Consider the following 22,230-nt stretch of genomic DNA (forward strand, 5'->3'; position numbering starts at 1 on the left):
ATTTTGCTGTCTTTGCTTTGGTCATAGGACTGAGCCTAGAAAGTTTAGCAGGAAAGATAATTTCCATCTGATGATGGACAATGGTCAGAAACTGAGTGACTAAAATTAAGAGGCAGTTAAGGGTGAGAGAATCCTGCATGCTGCTGAAGTGCTTTCTTCAAGAAATCATCACTTCACACGTGTGATAAACTACAGAGTCAGTGCAAGGCAGTAATCCAGCAGTAGCTTCATTTTTTTTGTTCTGAATTCCCAATTTGGAGCCAAACACAATGGGAGAGATTGTACATAATTTGCTAATGGTGGTCGTTTGTTAGACTTTCATCAGCACATCTTGCAACAATTTGATCTTTTAGTTCTTTTTTTCTCCCCCCTTTTCCATGCTGTGCATGTCGTCAGATATTGAAACCTAACAGGCAAATGGTAAGAGTTCAGAAGAGGAGGAGATACAAAATATTGTATCTGTTACTTCACAGGATTAAAGGATGCAGCATCCACAGTGTAAAAGTGTTCAAAAATAAAATGGTGGCAAGAATCCGTTCGCAGTTTGCATTTTAACTCTGTGACCTTTTTAGAACAGTGTCAGCAAAGACACTTTCTTTCACAGGTCATTCAGAAGCAGTGGTCTAATTTTATTTCAAGATTATCATTGCAACAATTAGTAGCAAGCATGCTGTTAAATGCTTCATATTTACTTTTCACACCAAGGTCTGACTTAACTTTTTCCTGTGTATGAAGTTGGCAAAAGCAGTTGTAAGACCTGTGATTAGATTGCTGGGATATATAGATATGTCTTTGTCAGAGCTCTGTAACAAGGACTACAACCGTGCCAATCCTTGTTTCATGACCCTGTGCTGCACTGACCAATCAAATCTGGGATGATTTTGATTGCCTGTCTGCATGTGGTCCCTGTGTCCTTGCTTGCTTAGGTTGCTGCTGGTATTTGCCAATACTGAGGTTGAGAGTTTGTCTGTTTCCAGTGCATCAGTGATAAAAGTAGCTACGAAAAAGCAAACTGTGGATTCAGCACCAAGACTGCTTGCAAAAGCACAGTAGCTGGTCCTGTGTAGAATGGCAGTGTGCATCTGAGCAGCATGTGGGTAGATGGATGACAAACTCCACATCCCCTGCTTGGTGTCAGAGCTGAGATTTTGTTGTTGTAGAACTTGTTCAGAGTTTTGATGTTTAATGTATGTGGGCAGCAGAATACAAAAGTGACAGCGTCTTAGAATTTTGTGTTCATTAGCCTTGAAACAAAGTGTCTTTATGAAAGTATCTTTTTCTTTGAAAAAAATAGAATGGCACCATTATTTTTGAATTGTACAAATGTGCTTGGGAAAAATGTGGACTTTCAGGTGATGCTGCATAAAGCTGTCTGAAAATGTTTATTTAAATCTAAGTGTTTTGCACTTGCGTTGAAGTGAATACCTTCTACCCAGTATTTGTTTCTGTTCAGATGCTTACATTAAATCAATCAATTTGGTATCTTTATCCTACCATTTCATGTAACTGTTTTGGTTTTACTTCATCGTTCATGTAGGCTTTTGGTGATCTGTTTTGAACCAGGAAGGAAGATGATGTGGATTGTTAATTTTGCTCTTATCATAAGCTAATTTTTTGTAGTACTCTATGTTGCATCCTTCTTAGTTTTTCGTAATTAGTAAAATCACAAGCTTTTGTCCATGGTTTTGTTACATAAGTGTAGCTGATTTGAGAAAAATCTAACTTAACCATTGATGCTGTTAGCTCATCTTTTTTCCTTGACTTTTTACCTTGCTGTTTTCTTAGATGTTTGGAAACTGGACATTTGGTACTTTAGTCTTCACCGTTATGGTTATAACCGTTACGATGAAGGTATGTTGCTGTACTCCCTTCTCTTGTATGTGTTAGAAAAATACTTAGTTGTGGCACAAGTATGGTTCATAGCACATTCAAATGAGTTCAGACCAGCATTTGTCATTTTCTGTAAGGTGGGGGGGAATAAGGAAATTAATTGAAGTTCTCATTCTTTCAGATGGCGCTGGAAACTCACTTCTGGACATGGATAAACCATTTCGTTACTTGGGGTTCCATTGTGTTTTATTTCATATTCTCCTTATTTTATGGGGGAATTATCTGGTGAGTAATTTTGTTTTTTCCCTCTAAATACATGATAAGTATAGAATCATAGAATCGCAAGGTTGGAAACGACCTGCAAGATCATCTAGTCCAACCACCCTCCCATTCCTATTAGCACCACAAGCACTAAACCATCTCTCGTAGCTCCTCATCCAGGCGCCTCTTTAACGCTGCCAGGGACAGCAACTCCACCACCTCCCTGGGCAGCCATTCCAGTGCCTGACCAGCCTCTGAGAGGAAAAAGTTTCTCCTAATGTTCAACCTAAACCTCCTCTGGTACAACTTCTGGCCGTTTCCTCAGGTTCTACTATTTGCCTGGGAGAAGAGGCCAGACCCTTTTTCATCACAACCTCCCTTCAGGAAGTTGTAAAGTTGTAAAGTGCAATGAGGTCATGAGTGAAGTCATGAAAGAACATTAAAGTATTATGTTCTATTGCATTGCTCTGAATTTTATGGTAGGTGCTGAAAAACAAATTTCTAAACCTACAGAGACCAATTACTTTTGGTGATTCTTTTAGAAATGGCAGCCATGCTGCTTAAGCTGTCGTGCTTAGGGAGGGAATTGTCTCTGACAGCCTGTGATTATTGAGGCATTTTTATTTGTAAAAAGCACGTAGAATTCCTAAAGGTTCTGTGTAACAGGTGAATGCTTGCAACAAAAATCAGGGCGCTGATGTTTGAATCAGTGCAGTAATATATTTTTATTATACTTGAATTTTGGGGTCTTGGAGGTCACTTTCCTCCAAAGTTCCATTCCCTCTTTTACCAGTGTTCTTTTGCAGACCAAGTCCAAGAAATTGCTAATCTCTTTGGGCAGTATACAGTTTTAGTTTGTATCTTAAAGACTTACTGCTTGTCCATCTGTACTGTACTTGGTTTCTGGAAGTTCCTTTTATTAATATCCATTTCTTTTAACTTCTCAGGCCATTTTTACATACCCAGGATATGTACTTTGTATTTGTTCAGCTGTTGTCAAGTGGTTCTGCTTGGTTTGCCATAATACTCATAGTAGTTGCTTGTCTGTTTCTTGATGTTGTGAAGAAAGTGCTGTACAGGCATCTACAACCAACAAGTACTGAAAAAGCTCAGGTAACATTATGCTTTTATATCCAACTTGATCAGCATGTTAAAAAAACAGATGTTAAAATCTGTCTTGTACGCTCATTGCCTTCCTGTGATATTTTAGTATCCCCTTACATTGCTGTCATCTTTTAACATACAGGTGAGTGTTCCCGTTTCAGAAGATTAATTTTAATTTAGAATTACTGAACTAAGGACAGTTTTATGAGAATGAGTTAAAAGCTTAAGTAAGCAATGCATTAACAGTAGCAAACACTTAGAGAGGGCTCACTGAGCCTTTTACATGTTGATTTGCAACTGTGTAGGAGGATTAGGAACTTTCTTGCTCAGCTTTAAAGATAACTTATTTTTGTAAACGTATTAGAAGTTCTCTTCAAATGTAATTGATATTGATTAGTTTTTAAGATGTTGATGGAAAGAATAATTTTAAATATTACTTTAGTAGAACTTGTTTTAATGAGTATTTCTCATCATATCATACTGTAGATAACACGTATTTTGTTGCTGATTAGAGATAATTACCAATGTGGCATTTTCGTAAATTCATCAATGAGGCCTAAAGAGAGTCTGTGATAACAGAATCTTCCTCTTGCCAATACAGGCCATAAAAGCTCCCCAGAATCATTCTGTTAAAGTTAGGCTCTCTTTTACGTAGAATTCTCATCCATATTTCAGTGTTTTCTTCTGTTTAGTGGCAGTGCAGTTAAGAAGTTATCTTAACCCATAGTTGTTGTCATAGTTAATCTCTCTGTTTTTATTTTTCAGCATATTCCTTTTGTATGCATTTTCTGATAATCTGAAAATTCTTCAGTTAATTTTGTTTGTTTTATTCACACTTATGTTTGTGATCAAGGTAACTTGCTCTCTGGTATAGATTGATCTTGAATCTTTTTGAGGGGGGAAAAAAAACCAATTTACTTTCCATCACTACATATGTCAGTGCCAAGTATGGGAATGATGAGTCCCTCAGCTGCATTCAGCTTATTAATTATGATATATGATAACCTGTTATCTTTGGCATCTTTTTTACTCTTTTCTTCCATGTCATCACTGAGAGGTCAGATAGCATAGGAATCTTACCAGAAAGCATCCTGTTCTGTTCTGGAATCAGTTTTTAGGTTTTAGGCTGTTTAATGTGTGCCATATTGATCATTGTGGAGTCCTATTTGCTTTAATGTAAGTTACATTGAGCTGTGTATCATGGAGCACTTATCACTGCATTACATCAGCTCTGCTGACTTTAGCATCAAACCTTTAAATTACATTGGTGTAAGTGTATGTTGATTTTCTTAAATTACTTTGCCCTGCTAATTTGTGTTCAGAAACATCCACCTGAGGCATTCTCATGCTGACCCTGCAGCTAGCCAAATATCCCATTAGTCCTTTTTCAGAGCTGGAATACTAGCTGCTTTCTCCACTCAAGGAATTTAATAGCTCAAATCTCAGATAAAGAACCACGTTTTTTTTTTTTGAGAACTGCTCAGGTAGACCTGGTAAGACTCTTAGTTGCATGTTTGATTTAGGAGAACATGGCTAATTACATATCTTGCCCCTTGTGTCATCTCCCACCCTTCTCCCCCAAACAAACAACCAGAACTTACAGCAACGTACTGAACACTTGCTGTTTCCTTCCTGTGCATCAGCTGTTTTTTTTTTCCCCCCTAACCTTATCCATGTACTTATTTCTGCGTTCTCTTACCTTTTGGGTCTATTCTAAAAAAAATTGCAGGTTCAGTTTGTTTCCACTGCAGTTATTTTGACCGTGACATAAAGAAATTTAAGGAAACTAAGGCAGAAACATTTGATAAATTTAATTAAATGCAGTTATTGTTCTGTGTTACAGTGATTTTAAGAAAAAAATCAGTGCCTCTTGTAGGCTTAGCGTGAGTTGACTTCTATAGCAGGATGGGATTCATGAGTTCTGCCTTTCCCAGTGGGCTCAGTTTGATTGTGTGGTCTGTGGGTTTTTGTTCTTCATTTTGGTTTTTACTGGGGATGTGAGGGGTGGGGATGTTTTTTTACTGTTGATTTGTTTGTTTTAAATGTGTCCCTTTTTTTCTTTTTTTTAAATAACCTTAAAGATAATCCATCATATTATGTTTGACTTTGATATGTTGCCCTTTGGTCTGTTACCCCATTCTGGGTAACATCTGACTACAGTTCTGTTCTTTTCTGACTATAGCAAGTAGGAGGAAGTGGACAGTAAGGACAGTCTGAATCAAAATGTAAATCTTGGGGTAAATGTAAAATCACAGCCCTATTAAGGAGAGAAGGTAATACTGAATAAGGATTCCAGGTAAAGTATAGTCATGTAAGTTTATAGGCTTAGAATGAAAGCTAAGGTGCACTTAAGTACGATCCTCCCAAAAATATCTGGCTGTGATGATTCTGGGAGTTGTCCTCAAGGTACCAGGTGTGTGTTTCTGTATATAACGTGTGTTCCACTTAAATAACAATGTCTTGTCCTGTGTCTTTTTCTTAGAAAATTACTACTGCTACTGACTGACATGTATGTTCCATCCCTTCTCTGTCCAATTGTAGATGTACTCCAACAGAGTTGCTTTAAGTGACGAGTTCATCGCACTGCAGCCATTGTCCAGGGCAAGGAATCAGCTGAGCAAAATTAGGTAGAGTAGGAGGGACAGTTCCTCATCAACTGTTATGCATGCTGAAGGTGAACTAACAGTGCTGAGAGAGACGTAAAGAGGCATGAATGTTAGCGGGTTGAGAGGGCAGTATATCTATATAGTGCAGATACATTTGGTATATTTTTTGGCTTTGCTCTGTGTTTTTGAGCCAAATGCTTCTCTTAAGTAGCATGTTGGACGTGCTTTGTTCTTAGGAAAAAAAATCCCTAGCATGATGCTCAACTTTCAGAGTACAGACCTAGCTCTTCTTGCATCCATTTTTAAATGATTATAGTTTCTAGCATGTTTACAATGCTTTTAATTTCTTCATGATCAAAATTAACAGTGCTTTTTGCATGTCAGAATAATTTCAGCTTCATAAGCCTGCGACAAAGGCCCGTGTATCGCAAGCAGCAGTTTGGTGCAAGTTGTTTGCCCATATTAATTTGTTTTCACTTGTATTGAAAGCGCAGAAAATGTTTTTGGTTTGGGTGCCTACATACACTTGTGCAGCTAAGGCTTTTTGTGTTCTGTGCCTCTACAAAGCGAGTGTTGTTTGTTTTCTGTGTGTTACGGGTACATATTCTCAGACCTTTGTATACAAAATGGTAGGAAATTATTCGAGCAAAGATTAAAGCATATTCGTGTTGCAGAATTCAGATCAAAAAATGATTCTGTCTGAAACATCCTGACACACCAGTAATGTCTGAACCTGTTTCTATTACTGACACTTACCTACGTCTCTATTCTATGCTAAGAAGTAATGCAGAGAACTGGTTTCTTTTACATAGCTTTTAGCTGACTATTGTCTAAAAACATGAAAATGGATGCTAGCAGCATCAGGCACAGGTTTCAGGGCATTCATTCCCCTTTGCTTAAGTAAGGAAAAGCAGAAGAAATGATGAATGTGTTGTAAGAGTACTTTCAATGGTTAACTGAAACAATGAAAGTCCTTTAAAAGAAGGAGAAGGATCAAAAAGAAAAGCTTTCTATCTCCTCAACGTACTGTGCCTTTGCTGGGAAAAATGTGGTCATTCTGTTCAAATGGTTTATTAACAGGTTTTAGCTGTTACGTCACACTGCGAAACACAACAGGAATCCTACCATTTAGGTTGCTGAACACCCCAGGGAGGCAGTGTTTTTAAATCTAGCACTTACTAGCTTTAAAGGAGAAGCAAAAACTGCAGTATAAGCACCTCTCCAACATCAGTAAACTTAGTAGTATATTCTGGAGGTTTCTCTGCAAAACCTTTTTTACAGGTCAACTTCTTAAATTCCTGGTTTACCAGTGTAACATAAATAATCTATATTTTAAAACTTTGAGTGAAATATATTTTCAGTAAGCTTGTTTTCTTTCTGGGTTGTTGAAGTAAATGATGTCTGCATTAAAGGTTTTTCAGCAAAAGATTCTGTTAAACTTTTCAAAACGAAGTACATTTTAAGAGTTGAGCAGCTAAATGGTGAAGGAAAAGTCGAGCTGTCTAGGGATGCAGCACCATAGTTACCATTTAACAATACATGATGTCTTGCTGATATGAGGGCGTCTTCTTTGTACTGCCTTAAGGAAGAGTTGAAAAAAAAATTTTTTTCATCCATGAGTACATAAATCCAGTTCTCTCGTGTGTAAGAACTTTTGAACTGAGTATCTAATATGGGTACCTAAAATACAAGCAGAGTCTTACACTGCCAGGTGGAATTAGAACGTGCGAAAAGAGAGAGAACAAGGACTGGGGTTTCTCTAGTTCTTATTAAAATCTCCAGATAAAGTTCAGAAGCTACTCTCTGAATCCTTGCCTAATGGGAAAACCAATTAATAGATAAAAACCACTCACTTCACTAGACTAAGTAAAAACTAATTTGGGATGGAGATGGTTTAGTTTCTGTGGCGTCCCAGGCAGCTCATTTCCAATAGCAGCGGAGCACAGAAAGCAAGGAAAGCTGTAGGAATGGGAAACCAAGCAGCTGCTTGGCGAGTGTTGTAGGAAATGGCTGATTGTCACAGCTCAGTTGTGTGCCCGCTCAGTAATTGCAGCCTTTCTAGCTGCAAATTGCATGTGGATTGATAAGCAGACTCTGGTAGTTGTGTTGCTTGTTTAAAACCTCAGTATAGTGCCAGGTTTAACTGACTTATGCCTCATTTTGCCTATGTGCTTACTGTTGTGGTGATTTACCAACACTACAGTGAAGGTTTACCAATGAAAATTAAGATGTGTGATGCTATCGCCAGTTTTTATGTGGATAGGAAATTTGGAGAAAAAGTTAGGAGCTTGTAAGAACACTCGGGTGTACACAAAGTTAAGTGCTTTTAGCGGGATCTGCTGAGCGTCCGTGTGATTTCTGTAAGTCAGAAATGCAGTCTTGTGCATGCCTGTGAAACACCTGTGAGCTGTACTGTTACTGCTGTAGTGTGGGAGGAAGAGGAGATGAGGCAGCACACTCAGGTGCAGGCTTTGTGCTTTAGCAGACGTTGATGGCCTATTTCTTCAGCAAAATCCTCTTGCCTCTGTAGCCATCTCTGTTGAAGTTTTAGGAGCATGTGAAATATTGTTTTGGGCTATTAAGTAGGCCCCTTTATATCTCATATCATTTTTCTCTTTATAAACAAAGTTGATGTGTGAGGATTGTGAATGTATACGTGCAGTGTCTGTGCTTTATAAGAACTGCCGGAAATCTTACGCTATGTGTGAGACATGTTGCTCAGATGCATGTTCTAATTCTAATCACCAATGGAATTAACTGTCTTCATTGAGTTTTTACATTCTACATTTCAACAGTAAATGCCAGGGAAATGAAAATCGCAGGCAAGGTTTTTATTTTTAGGGAAACCACTGGTGTGTAACATTTTCTCTAGGGCTCTCAAACACTAGCATTTTCTGTAGCACAGCCAAGACTGTTTTTCCCCATCTGCCCTGCTGTGACTCTGTTGTTGCCATGTTTTTCATTCGTTTCTGTATAGATCTGCTTGCTTTGGTTGTCTGTGATGTAACTCCTTGCCCTAGCTTCAGGACCTTCATTTCTTGTCTGTTTTTTTTTTTTTCTCTACTTGCTATTGTGTATTAATTCTCTCCAAATAGCTGTCGCATCTGATCCAGAGCAGCTGCGTAGAAATCAGAGCAGGAAGTTTCCTGTTTCTTCATATATTCCTTATAGAAAACACTTTAAAATTTCCGAGAAGCCTATGCAAATGCCCACTAGTGAAATATCTCAGAACACATTCATTTGCTGTACTTTGAACAGTCTGTGAGCTTTTCCTTTACAGGTTTGTTAATTGTTAGCATGGGGTGGTGCTGGTCTGTGAGGTAATCCACAGAACTTTTCATAGGAAGAAGGAATAAAAAAGAGTAGATTATTTCTTACTTATCTTCAGTCACATGTGTACTTCATGTAGACACTTTTTTGTAATTCTTTGGATCAAGCAGGCTTACAAATACCAATTTATTGACTTATTTCAAAGAGGAAGAGTAGAAAATCTAGAAAAATGTTGAAACCGGAAGTGCCAGTGAAGTTGTTGGATGTCATTACTCATATTTTCTCTTAAAATTCTGAAGCTTTCTAATTGTTTGATATTTGGGTACATAATATGTTATGGGTTAAAAACAAACAAAAATAAGAGTGGGCTTTACTATAGAGAACTGAGTTTCTGCTTAATTGTGGAATAGCAGTAGCCACTCCCTGTATCTTCCGTAACGTCTGTATGGCATCAAACGTGTTGGGAGCAAGGAGCAGGAAGATAACCTGCAGTGTTCTTACCTTGATGTACAGGGCTAAAGGTATTTCCTGTTGAGTAAGTCCCAACTGCGTATTTCAGAGTGATGAAATGTTTAGTTGAAATGTCTCTTGTGTGGCAAACAGAACAATAAGATGGACAAACTGCAGTGCTCCTTTTTGTTGGAAAGGGAAAACATCTAAACCTGAATCTGAAACCAGAATTTGAAAATTTCAAATAGATTTCAGATTTGTTGTGTTTCCCCTTCTGTAGTCTGTGGTGCACAAAAATACCAATTTTTTATAATACTTGTGCACTGATAACCTGTGTTTGAGTTAACAGTTAACTCAAAAACATTTACCTTTTCTGTGTAAATATGCTCTGTTCTCTCAGGAACAGATCTGTAGAATCAAAGTTCCTATATAAATATGGTGACTGTTGTAAAGCGATGCAAGCATGGTTCTTTATAAGATTTGTTGCTTTTCTGTCCTTCTAGATGGAAGAAGATAAGGGTTCAGTCAGCTCAGCATGTGACTTTGCTGAAAGCAAGCACAGAGGGGAGGACAATAGGCAACTGCTAGATCCATCTAGCCTACAGGACAGTTCTTACGTTCACTAGGTAGTACTCCCACTCTACCCTACTGTGTGTGTATATTTATTTTTATATATCATTCTGTGGACAGTCACAGAGCCATCTCCGAAATACCCATATTTTTTTATATCTACAAGAAAATTTACATCACAATATGTGTGTTTGATTTTCTTTTTCAAATGAAATCTTTCTTTAATTCAGCATTTCAACTTTTTGATTTATTACATGAAACAGTCCATTATCATATGAAGTATTATGTTATTGTGATCTCAAATCTTAATGTATGAAAACACTTTTTTTCCAGCCCAAATGTGAAAAATATCAGGTATTTTTCCAAGTTCTAATTTGGTAAGCTTTGACTCTCCTGCCTTTCATTTCCTCTGGGTGCATTTCAGTTCTTCAGAAATTTATTATGCTCTACTGCCTTGCCATGCCAGGTTTTACTTGGATATAGACCTATGATTGTAACCCTCTGCCATAGGGAGGAAAGTGAGAAAAGAGAGTCTTTACCATAATATATCTTCCTTCTGTATTGTGGGCATAAATATAAAAATCCATGCTTGCTAGACAATGGTACACAACATACCTACACATAAAATAGAATGTACTTTCATGTGTCCTTAATGCTTGCCCTGTGTTATTTTAGACTTAGCTGTGAATTTGATAAATGTGTGAAGGCTATATAAGGTCATAGTTGTTATTTTTTTAAAGGATAACAACAGCTTTTCCATAAATCATGGTTCAAGCATGATCCCAGCTTTTAGCTGGTAACTCAGAATTACAGAATGGTTTGGGTTGGAAGGGACCTTTAGGGTCCTCTCTTCCCAACCCACTGCTGTAGGCAGGGACACCTCCCACTAGACCAGATTGTTCACAGCCCAGTGTTCAATACTTGAGAAGAGCAAATGAGATTCTACTGAGGAGCTGTGAGCATTTCTCTAAAATCCAGAACTGAAGGCTCACTCCTTGAGAACGAGTTGGTTCCAACTCGTGTCCATCTTTTAATGATATCTTGGACCACTCTGTGTCAGGACTTCTGAAATCCTAGGGGAAGGGATGTTGAGAATTTGTTCTGCATTGCAGCATACGCAAAGTGCAGATGGCTCTATGTGCAGCAGGAAGCTTGCTTCCTTGCTTCTGCTAGGACTTCCCTCTGCTCTATGTAGTTTATTGTCGGATGCTCTGTGACTATGAAATTGCTGTGAAGGTCATTTTTGCTTTCACTGCACTGCTGTAAATTATGCTGTTCCTTATCACGGTATCTTCTTTGACAGTATAGTTGTGAATAGATGTGATGGTTGTCAGATAAGGGAATTCAGGGACGTGAGCCCTTCGTTTTATTCTTGTTGTAATCAAAACCCCCTTCAGAACTGTCAGCTGCAATGCTCCTGTCTCCCAGGTGTTTACAGAAGTTCATTGTGTTAGTAAATGTTAACGTGTCCGGAAGACCTCCAGAACGAGTGGGAGTTCTGACTGCACTTCTTGTCCATGGCATCCGATACACAGCAACTGCATCAAAGGTTTCAGTCTGTAATCCTTGTTGCTTTTCTGTAAGTTGATGAAGCTGACCTTCCTTCAAGCATTGAGCAGTGTGGCTAGAAGGTTCTGGAAGGATCGTGGGGAATGTAGAGCAGAGCTGAGGAAGGGGCAAGTATAGGAAGCAATGCATGTGGCCCCATTTCTGCTTGTGTGCCCCCCCCAACATACCAGTTGTTTTTTTTCTCTTGGATTTCCAAAAGCCTTCTCTTTCTTTTGGCTGCTGCTGCTTTCTAAAATAGAAACTGTTACAAAACACTAATCTCTCGGTCCCCTGTTTTTTAGGGAATTAGGAAGGAAGGTGTTTGCTCCTAGCAAAAACTATTCTCTGAGATCAAACTGAGGTGCTTTGCTTTCCTCCAGTATTTAGCAAGTACAGATGGTGTGAAAGAAATTGAGGCTTTGGTTTCCAAAGTCAGACATACAGTGATGTTTTGTCAGACGGTAAAATGTTGGGGGGAGTTCTTAAAAGTGAGCTGTGCTCTGCCATAGACTAAGACGCCTTCTCCCCAGCTCTCCTCATTCACGGGTTTGTGAGAGTGAGGTGTGGATAATGGATGCTTAAGTTTAGCCTGCATGTTTGGCATTTGATTGACAGGATGCTCTCATGGGGAGCTTTAAGTTAAGTTAGAAAGAATCACCACACGCTGCTTTTGTATTTCTTTTTGAAAAGAGTAATGCAGTCAGTTTGGGATATTCTCTGCCCAGCAGTGCCAAATTTCAGTTGAATTTTAGTTCTGCTGCAATTGACCGGTGCTCAAGAACAATGAAGTGCACTCATAGATGCACTCCTCTGTAAACTCCTCTGTGTCTGTATAATTTCTTTCATTTTGTTTGAGTCTCTTTCTCATGCACTAAGAATAAAAAATAGCATACTATGCTAATGTTGACTAGTTCCTCATAGTAGCATGAGCCTGACTAAGCCTTTTTAACATCAGTCTTACTTGTATTTATGTAGGATATTCACAAAATCAGGAATTTGCTTTTCTTACCAAGCCAAGAGGGTACCTATGGAACTGCTAGGCTATAAATTATTACTGAAAGTTGCATTCTGCACTTCTTGAGGAATAGTTAACACTTACCATCATGTTGCTGCACTGTTTGCAGCTTTGATCTGAAGCTTTCTCATGATAGATATTTAAAAAGGAGTAGACCTGAAGTTTGTACAAGTTGTACCTCTACTGAGGCTAATCAAGGCTGGACGGCTCAAACTCCAGAGATTCATTACAGCTATACAGAGAATTGCTAACCAGTTTCTCTTCATTTTAAGCTGAGATGGTGCTAAAGAATTTCCATGTGCTCAGCAAGACTGCATTTGAACGTTGGGAAGATCAAATGTTAGCATTTAGGCATTAGGAAGGGAAATGATGAACATGGCTGTAGTACTTCTGTAAGACTGAAAAATATTCAACACTAACTTAATGAAAACCTCCCTTTTCTGAGTGATATCTGATGACATCTTTATTGATAGAATCTGCAAATACTGATATATTTTTTTTCTTTTTATCTTTCCAGCTTACTGAGACAGGTTCAAGTATCAACTGCATGGACTCCATGTGCTGCTTCTCAGATGGGGAAACAGCATGCACATCTATTAGAAGAATGCTGGAACGACTAATGGGAAGATGTAGTCCAACCCGGGTCAACAGGTGTGGAATTTCTCTCAATAGCCTTTGCTGCAGACGATTCTCCTATAAACTGGAACCTGATGAGCCTGCAGCTATAGATGCGTAGCAAACCAGCTGCAGGTTCTCTTTAAGTAGGAAGTGCAACGTTTTATTGTACTTTATTCACCCTAAAAGATAAGTTTCTTGCTTCTCTTTGCGTGTTTTCTTTTGGGATCAGGAGGGGGAAAAACGGTTCTCAACGATTTCTGTTGAACTGTTTAGTTTGACTTTAGTAGAAGTTCTTGAGTTGTATCTGTCTTAATTTCTCTTGATTTTTGTACGTTCTTCTCCTCAGATAATCAAGCCTTGCTGCTGCTTTTCTTCTCCTGTTTTATGATTATTATTTTTTTGCCTTCACGAATCAGGAGTTGTTTGTAAAGTCGAAAGACTTTTCCCCATGGTTCTTGATGTACAACCTCCAAATATTTACCTTGGAGCTTGCATTACTCCTGAAGATATACTAAAGGCTCACACTCCCCTCCTTAAGTATAAATTTATTGTTACAAGGAAAGTCTTTAAATCTTTCAGCCATTGATTGATATGGAGATTAAATATTTTTGTAGTATAACTTTTATATTCTATTTCTAAAATCGGTAATTAACGGAACAGAACGTCCGGTTCTAATAATTTTAAATGTTTTTTTTTTCAGTTCTAGAAGGTGTCAAAGTCATATGTGCCATTCCAAAGTATGTGCTAAACAAATCTTTTCCTTCACAAACCACAAACCACGTGTGAGACAAACCTCAGTGGGATAGAAGCATTTTAGAGTAATCAAATACTTTAGAGGAACGAGACTGCTCTTGCAGTGAGCAAAGCGGGGGGATAAAAGCTCTCAGTAAACCTGCTTATGTGCCATCCCCCCACTTCAAAATAGAGAGGGCTGTCTAATAAATACGGAAATATTTGGGGGTAGAAATAATTATAGTCTCTTGTACATCGTAATCTCTCAATGCCTGAATGATGTCATGGTCTTTCATCGGTCAAAAGGTAAACCTGAAAGAGCTCTGCTTCATGTGTTTTCAAGGAAACTTATTTTGTGTTTGACTTTGTCACTTTTAGCTAAAGGTCGTGATATCATTCATTCAGTATGAAATCTGGTGTGGGCAGTTTTCACTGACGAGCTTTGTCAGTTCTGATTTTGCGTCCCTGTTTCCAGCTCTTGCGCTGAGCACTGCCTGCGATTTCAGTTGGTTTCTCATCTGACTTGCTCATGAAATTTATTCAACATTTCTACGCGTCCAGGGAATAATTATGCAACGTTTCATTCTGTATGAAAAATGAACTGTTATGATTAAGTACACTTTTAATTAAAATTTGCTGTATAGAAGGTGAGCATGATGTATAAAATAAACAATTTAGTAGAATTTTTAATCTACAAGATGAGCATTTAATTGATCTGAAAATCAACATTTTAATGGTAATTGCTCTAAGCTCTTGGTTTGTTTGGGTTTTTCTTTTTTTCTATTTCTTTGTAAAGCTGTGCTTTCTAAATGAGGAACTTCTCATGCTGCTTTTTAAAATTCATTGTTATCTAATCAGAAGCAATTTTTTTTTGGTTTACATTTCCCTGTAAAGAACTTGTGTAGTTATACAAGGTAGGTATTCTGTTTTATTTCCTGCAATGCATTTTCATCTTTACAATTTTTCTCTTTTTCCACTCAGTATATACTGACTTTCTTCAGGAACTTGCTTAAAACTATATACTGAATATAAATCATATTTGACAGAATATTGGTCAGTTTTTGAAGGTAGCTTTTCTCAGGTTTCTTGACTGCTTACCATGTCTTTTTCAAACGAAGTTCCAGTTAGCTCTGTAATTTTAGAGCGTTTAATGTTCATGCAGAACTGTCCTGTGCTGCACTGAGGGCCTGAAGCTCTGTAGCTTTTGTTTCTGCCTGTGGTTGAAATTATTCAGAACTACTTTCTAGTTTCCCTTAATTTTCTGAACAGGAGAACTAGAAAGAATGCTCCTTAAAATGTAATTCTTGCTTGCTTTCTTTGGTGACTTCAGTTCCATCCATACTGCGTTATTACTTAAAAGCTAGTCTAATAGTCAGGGTACTGTTAAAAGTCAAGGCTATTTACGTTCTTCCCTTACACTTGCCAGATAATAAGCATCAGTTTAATTCCGCTGTAATCACATTCAACAGTTACAAACTGAAAAGTGCTGAAGGTGTGCTTAGCAAAGCTGTTTGGCAATTCAGAAGTGTTTGTAAAACTTAAGTCCTAGGCCGCTTTCATTGAACTTAGGAACTGATGTTTTCTGAGGATCCTGTGATCCTGAGCAGTTCAGTCTTGTGCATTACGTGTGCTTCATAAAACAGCTCTGTGTTCAGCCAGGAGGAGCTGCAGATTGGCTGTGAGCGTGCTGTGCAATGAAGAGCAGTGCTTAAAACAGTGTTGATGTCATAGGTTGTGTTGTATTTTATGCTCATTATAATCTGTCAAGTATGATATTCTGTCAAGTATGAGAACATGAAATCAAATATGGTATGAAATTTTCCTAGAAACTTTGGATCAAAGTTGTACAAATGCTTGGAGTAGAGGGCTACAGGAATACAGTAGTTTATGCTTGTGAAATGCATTTAAGAAGTATTTGCTATAGTTTCACTCGCTGGTTAGAATGTGAACCGTGTGCCATAGCAAGAATGCATTTTTGTCTGTCTGTCCCATTCAATTGTCTGTCAGTTTGTCAGTCACTAAAACATTAGGAATTCTGGATCACTTCACATTCGTGTAAGATTCATTATGAGTTGTTGGCTCTCCCATGAGTGGTACTTGTGTCAAAGCACTGCATGTAAAAGTTCTGAAGAAACAGCAGATTTCTGACAGAGAAGACACATTTGGAGGATAAAGATCTTACATTCCCTGCCTTCCAATCTTTTATTTTTCAGCTTTTCACATACAGTCCTATAATGCTGTTCAGTGGAGAACCGTGGTTGCTGTGCAGTAGTAGAAACAGTAATCTGTCCTTGAGGGAAAGATGTTGGGAGATCATATCTGAACCAGAAGCCATGTTAGCTTTTCGATGCCTTAAATTTTAACTTTCAAATTTAACAGTGAGAGTTGGAATAACCTCATGTCTGTAGATAAGGTTTTGCCCACGTGTGACTTTAGGCAGCATTTCACATCAGAACACCCATGAACTGACGTACTGTGGCTGGCTGTGCATTCTGCAAGGCTGTACTTGAATGTCCTCAGGCAGTTGAACCGCACTGTTCTCAGTGCCTCAGCTTAGGTGTGCAACATTTGTTTTCTTTGCTTGAGGCACGTACTAAAAATGTAGTCGTAAAGCTGGCCTTCGAGGCCTGTGGTCATTTCAGCTCAAAGCAATGAAAACATCTGATTAACTTTACATTTCTTGCAAATTTGGAAGTGTTAACTACATAGTTGGATTTACTAATTGCAGTATACTTTCAAGGGTTAAAATGAATTGCAAGTGAAATATGAAATAATGGCTAAGTCTTTTAAAGGGTTACATGAGCCTAATCTCGTAACACTTTTATCTTTGCTTTCATAGACTTTTTTCCTTGCCTCTAGCTTGTAAGTTCCCAGTCAGCCAAACTTCTTTTTTATTGTTACTTTAGATCATGGAGTTCATCGGATCCCTTCTATGCCAACGACAGAAGCATCTTGACTCTCTCCACAATGGACTCATCCACTTGTTAACAGGGACATTTGTAAATACCTTGTGGAAGCCAAGTGGTGCTTACGTACCTGTAGTAGGTTCTGAAGGGAGTACAGTTCTACATCCCTGCCCTAGGCAGGACTAGTGTGACTTAAAGGCAAACTGGCTGTCCTGTAGTCAAGCATAGCGGTCATCTGGACTGTATTTGCTTCCAATATTTTTTCTAATGATATCCACAAATTGCTAAATTTTTTTGATAAGAAACACTTTCAGCTCTCACCATTAAATCTTTTTTGTTACCATATTAGCAGATTGGAACCTTGTATTTGATATTTGAGATGCTGGTACAACACAGTGCAAAATCTTCTCCCAAATGCAAGCGATCAAATAGAACTTGCACAATGAAACGTAAGTGGAACATAATGAAATTAGATTGCCCTTTACTGCACACGCACTGAGTTTGAACTGTCTTTTACAGCTGCTATCTTAGCGGGTTGCAGATCAGATTATTGTTTCCATGGACGGTTTCTAAAGTGTTTAAATACTCAGTAATTTTAGAGATAAATATTATTCAAATATTTGTGCTGGTGTACGAATGGCAATTTTATCAGTCATCACTTTGAGAAACAGCGTGCATCGGTCATTTGGAGTCGTGAGGATTTAACAGGTCACTGTTTTCTTGAAGTGTGATTCAAAGCCAGTCATCTTCTCTAACAAGCGTTTCATTAACCAGTCACAAACTTGATGTGGAAAAATGGGTAAGAAGCAGTGGCTCGTGCAGGTGTCTCACTAGCATAAATTTTTGAGTGAGGAATCCTTTTAATGTTGGTGAACCTTTGCATGTTTTATTCTTTTTCATGTATTTATATTTGGCCGCATTGTACGTTGAAGATGCAATTAATGCTTAATTATCTTCATATATCTGAAGAATCTGAGACATTGGTGGCAGTGTTTTGATACCTAAGTATGTCAATAAAAACAAATTGCACCAATGCAGCTTTGAATGGTACATGATACATCTTGCAGGTACTTTTTTTTTCTCATCAGTTTAAATAAATGTGTCTTCATGTTTGGGGAAGGATAACAACATTTGCCTCTTTGTTCTGCTGTGTTGGCCAGAGCTATTAGGGTTCTTTCTTTATATGTGAGAGCTAAATGAAGGTTAGAGCTTTGTCTTAGGTAGTCCTCAGGTGCAGGCCAGGAAAAATGCTGCTGTGTTTGGACACCTGTTTGGGAATCCAGTTTGAAGTCAGTCTCTGAAGTCCTATCACTATTGAAAGAATCTTCCTGCCAGCCAGCAGAAGGTAAAAAGCAATGTATTAAAATTCTCAGTGAAAGAAACTTGATCAAACAGACTGTAAATAGCTAATAGCTCCTGTAACAACTTCTTAACTGAAGATGCCGTTAAGCTTGAGATTAGTACAAAACCAGCAGCTGCTCTCAGCACACCTGCAGGGGTTTCCCCTATTGGCCTGAGTAAGTTACTTGTCTTAGCAGTTTCTCATTCTGAGACAGTCTTCTATCTGACATCAATATCTAAGACGTCTCTAAAAACTCTAACAGATATCTGCTGTTTTGTCATATCTTTTGTGTGTAAGCCACCATGTTTCACTGTTGAGAAGTGTGTGTTTGTCTGTCACCCACAGCACCCAGGCAGAGTGTGTGACTGTTGGGCCTCATTAGCTAGCTCATCTGTGTGTCTGGCTGGTGCACCATGTGTGGAAATAGACACTGTGCTTCACTCTGTCAGAATGTCAGAGGGTTTGACAACCCCACTCCGAACACTTAGATTGGGTCAGGCTCTGTACAGAAATGTTTGTTGGCTTTTACCATACAAGTATGTTAATTATGTACACAGAAGATTCACAGTCCTGAACTTGAAGAATAATTTACATTGATTATATGTATTTCTTTAAAACCTTCCATCTCCTCTTGTCCCTCTTCCCCTGCTTTCCCTTTTCCCAGTGTTTGTAAGGTTACCGAAGAAACACGCATTTAAACTGTTCAGGAAGAACTTAAGAATCCATCTGTCTGCCAAGGTATATTTTTCTATTTGCAGTACAAGTTAAACCTGTAATTTATCATTTAATGAGTATAGAATCAGTTTGCACATGACCAGATTTTTGGTCTGGCAAACACTTAGTTAGGACCATATGTTTTTGTAAATATGTCACAGATGATTGAGAATTGCTTTTGCTCAAGGAAGAAAGCTGTTGTGTATTTCTCTGACAGTTAAAGTGTATGAAACACTCGTGCACTGAGTCTACTGTAAAAGTCAGTCAGTCTTGACAAAGATGACAGCACAAAATACAGCTTACTCCATTCAAAGAAGAATTCAGCTCTCTGATTCAATGGTGAGGGAGACTGTGCTGTAGGAAGGAAATAAAGAACTATGATAGAGCTGGGTCTCAGCCTTGAAGCCCATAACGTGGCAGGAAAGCAAGCAGTCCGTTAAAGCAAGTTACCAGACTTTGGCTTTTTAACCATGCAGCAAAGAGGGAGTGGGAATATGTTCCAGTTTATTCACAAACTAGAATGTGTGTAGATTCTGCTTAAAATATTCTGTGTATTAAGGCAATGGAGGAAGGAATTTAAAAAAAAAAAAAAAAAAGCGAAGGAAGAACTCATTCTGAGTTCTTGTTTTCTAGTACAAAACATTATGCAGCTCAACTCAGAGTGCGTATATATTAGGCAACCATAATTTCTTACTGGAACCTTTAGTAATACTTTCCAAACGTTCTTTTTTATGACTAGCTTCTATACTGGGGGGAAAAAAGTCTCATTTTCTAGTGTTAGAAGTGTCTGTCTCAAAGCTGTTGAATCAGTAGTCTATATTATTTTTAATAGTTTTGTTTTCTTTGACACTTCCATACTTATTGAAATTTAGTGTCCAAAAGTGCATCATGTGTTTGTGAGCCATTTAAGCTGTCCTTCTTTTGCTCTGGAAAATAACTTACTTACTTAATAGCTATAACCACCAGCACTGCACCTGCTTTGTTCTACCTTTTTTTTAATGGAGATGCATTCCTAGAGCTGGGTGAACCAGCCATCCTGAAATATGGATTAATTTCAGCCTTCTCTTCTCGTTTCTAAATTATTTCCTACTTAGACTTTTGTTGCAGGCTGTTTCTTTCTTTCTGTGACTCTTTATTGTTGGCTGGTTTGTATGTTCTTTGCTTCTGTTTGCTTCCAGTGGTATGACTTCTCTGGTTTCTGCTTCCTATTTGATTGGCTCAATTTACAAACAGGAGGAAAGATGGGATGCTCATGGCTGCACCACCTCACTCTTGCCCTCGATCAGCTTAAATGCATTCGCATCGGTATTTGCGAGGCTTCTGCTTCCCTTAGATTGTTCAGCTGCTCATAGAGATGTCAGCACTGGCTCTGCTGCCCACGCTTCTGTGGCTTTCGTTGAAAGGAATGTTCTCATCACGTTGATGTATTTGCCCTGCTCTAGGTGTTGCCATATTACCTCGCTGTTCTACAATAAGTATATAAAATTGTCATTGTAGATACGACTTCTTTGTTGCTGTTTCTGGTTTGTATAAATGCATGGACATGAATAAAAGCTGATGGGCCGTGGGCCAAAGATCTCTATATGTAATATGAAGTGATAAGAGATGGAAAATACTGCAGATTACAGCAGTGTGACTTGCCTAAAAGAAATCCTACGCTTCACCCAAATGGGATGCAGTGTGTATGTTCCTCAGCACTTTTACCTGGAGTAGCAGCAGAGTTCAGTCATTCTCATCTTTTCTGCATTGTGGCAATGAATTTTAAAAAAATATATACATATATCACTGTTTTCCTCTGTTGCTGGTATGGGTTATAATGGGGTTCGCTTTCAGATACGAAGAGGATGCAAGGAAGTGACTTTCTAAATTTCCAGTTATGTTCCTACTGTAGATTTCACCTCTTATGCACACTTACCATCACTCCTTCCTCCTGGGAGGGACATCGAGTTCTCCTTGCTCCTTTTTTTTTTTTTTTTGAGAAAAAAAAACCAACATGAATAGGAAAAGCATGTGAGGGTACCATGTTAACGAAGTCGATCCTTAATTTTAGGCAATTAAGGATCACAGGCAAGTGGTAACTGTAGCAATAATTAGTTCTAAGAATTCTGGACCTGTGACACTGTGGCTGCCTCGTGTTCCTTCTGACGCTGACAGCGCATCTGTGTGCTTGCGCATCGTGCAGCTCGGGCAGTAGAAGTTGCTTTATGGTTTATGGAAATGAATTATATTTATTAAATAAAACTTTCGCTTACAGCTGAGTCATTGTTTTAATTACGGGTCAGAGGAAAAGATACCTGAGAGCAGTGAGGCTGCCCCCCCGTTTATCCCCCCCTTCAGTCACAGAGGAGGAGACGGGAACAGTCCAACAGGGCTGCACAGCTCCACAAAGACATAGAACCTGAGGGCCTGACAGACAGCTGCATGGACAGATAGAAACAAATGGACAGTTGGACAGATGGACAGGCACATGGACAGACTTTACCTTGCCAACCTCCTTCCACATCCCTTTCCTCAGCTTTGGTTTCTTTAACAGTGCCCCTGTTCAGTATTTTGCCTTCTGCCCTTGAATGCTTTGGGAGAAAGGCTTGACACATCATACGATGAAGACATTAGAATTAAGCTTAAAAGGGAAACACAAAGTACCAGTTTATTTTGTTATCTACAAGGAGAACTGAAATAACTAGTATGAGGTTATTGGAGGAAAAAAATAGTTGGCAGAACATCAGAAGCTACCAGTTAACAAGTACCTGTTCGTATGTCCACCTTTCGGCCATTCTGACTGCAGAGCCCAACTCCTTAGCTGCTCTCACCTGCTGGTTCTCAGTCATTCAGCTCAGTACTGCAAAGCAAAAGCCTCTTCCTTAGCACTAAGATTACAATTTCATCAACTACGTACTGGGCTGTCTGAGCTCTCTAAGAGCAGAGGACTTAAAAACCAAATACAGGCAGCATTACCACACCCAAATAAAATCTACAGAGACGTCTGGCACTGTTATTTCAAATAAGTGTGAATGACAAAAGTTTATTAAATGCGTTCTTAAAAAATTATATCTTTCTTAAATAAGGAGTTCTCTGCAAGGAGTTCATTGTAAAACAGTTCTGAAGCAATTCATAAGTTATGCATTAACAGGTTGTTCAATAAAAAAAAGTCACTTTATGGTACTGTAGTCTTTAACCCAACTTAAACAAATGCACTGTGTGGTGTCTTCCACTGCATGGTAGGTAATGGTAATGCAGCACAGCTGGGTAAGGTCAGCTCCATTC

At 38.5% G+C, this 22,230-nt stretch overlaps 1 protein-coding gene across 6 annotated transcripts in view; it reads left to right on the top strand.

The window, feature by feature from the left end:
- ATP11B (ATPase phospholipid transporting 11B (putative)) overlaps positions 1 to 21,219 on the top strand; it is a 58,662-nt gene extending 37,443 nt beyond the window's left edge. For 2 of the 6 annotated variants that reach the window (XM_042820779.1, XM_042820785.1), the window contains 7 exons: positions 1,786 to 1,851; positions 2,012 to 2,115; positions 3,039 to 3,204; positions 5,737 to 5,822; positions 11,520 to 11,670; positions 13,172 to 13,305; positions 16,911 to 21,219. In XM_042820779.1, the coding sequence (XP_042676713.1) occupies positions 1,786 to 1,851; positions 2,012 to 2,115; positions 3,039 to 3,204; positions 5,737 to 5,822; positions 11,520 to 11,670; positions 13,172 to 13,305; positions 16,911 to 16,992 (789 nt within the window). In that variant the 3' untranslated portion in view covers positions 16,993 to 21,219. Of the gene's footprint in view, positions 1 to 1,785; positions 1,852 to 2,011; positions 2,116 to 3,038; positions 3,205 to 5,736; positions 5,823 to 10,024; positions 10,148 to 11,519; positions 11,671 to 13,171; positions 13,306 to 16,910 lie in introns of those variants that run through there. The other 4 variants (XM_042820781.1, XM_042820783.1, XM_042820780.1 and 1 more) reach the window with 4 other exon arrangements.
- Positions 21,220 to 22,230: the final 1,011 nt, after the last annotated feature.

Source organism: Centrocercus urophasianus, unplaced genomic scaffold, assembly GCF_019232065.1.
Source record: "Centrocercus urophasianus isolate 14NV4802_14NV808 unplaced genomic scaffold, USGS_Curo_1.0 seq_19, whole genome shotgun sequence".
In the NCBI taxonomy this organism is placed as follows: Eukaryota; Metazoa; Chordata; class Aves; order Galliformes; family Phasianidae; genus Centrocercus; species Centrocercus urophasianus.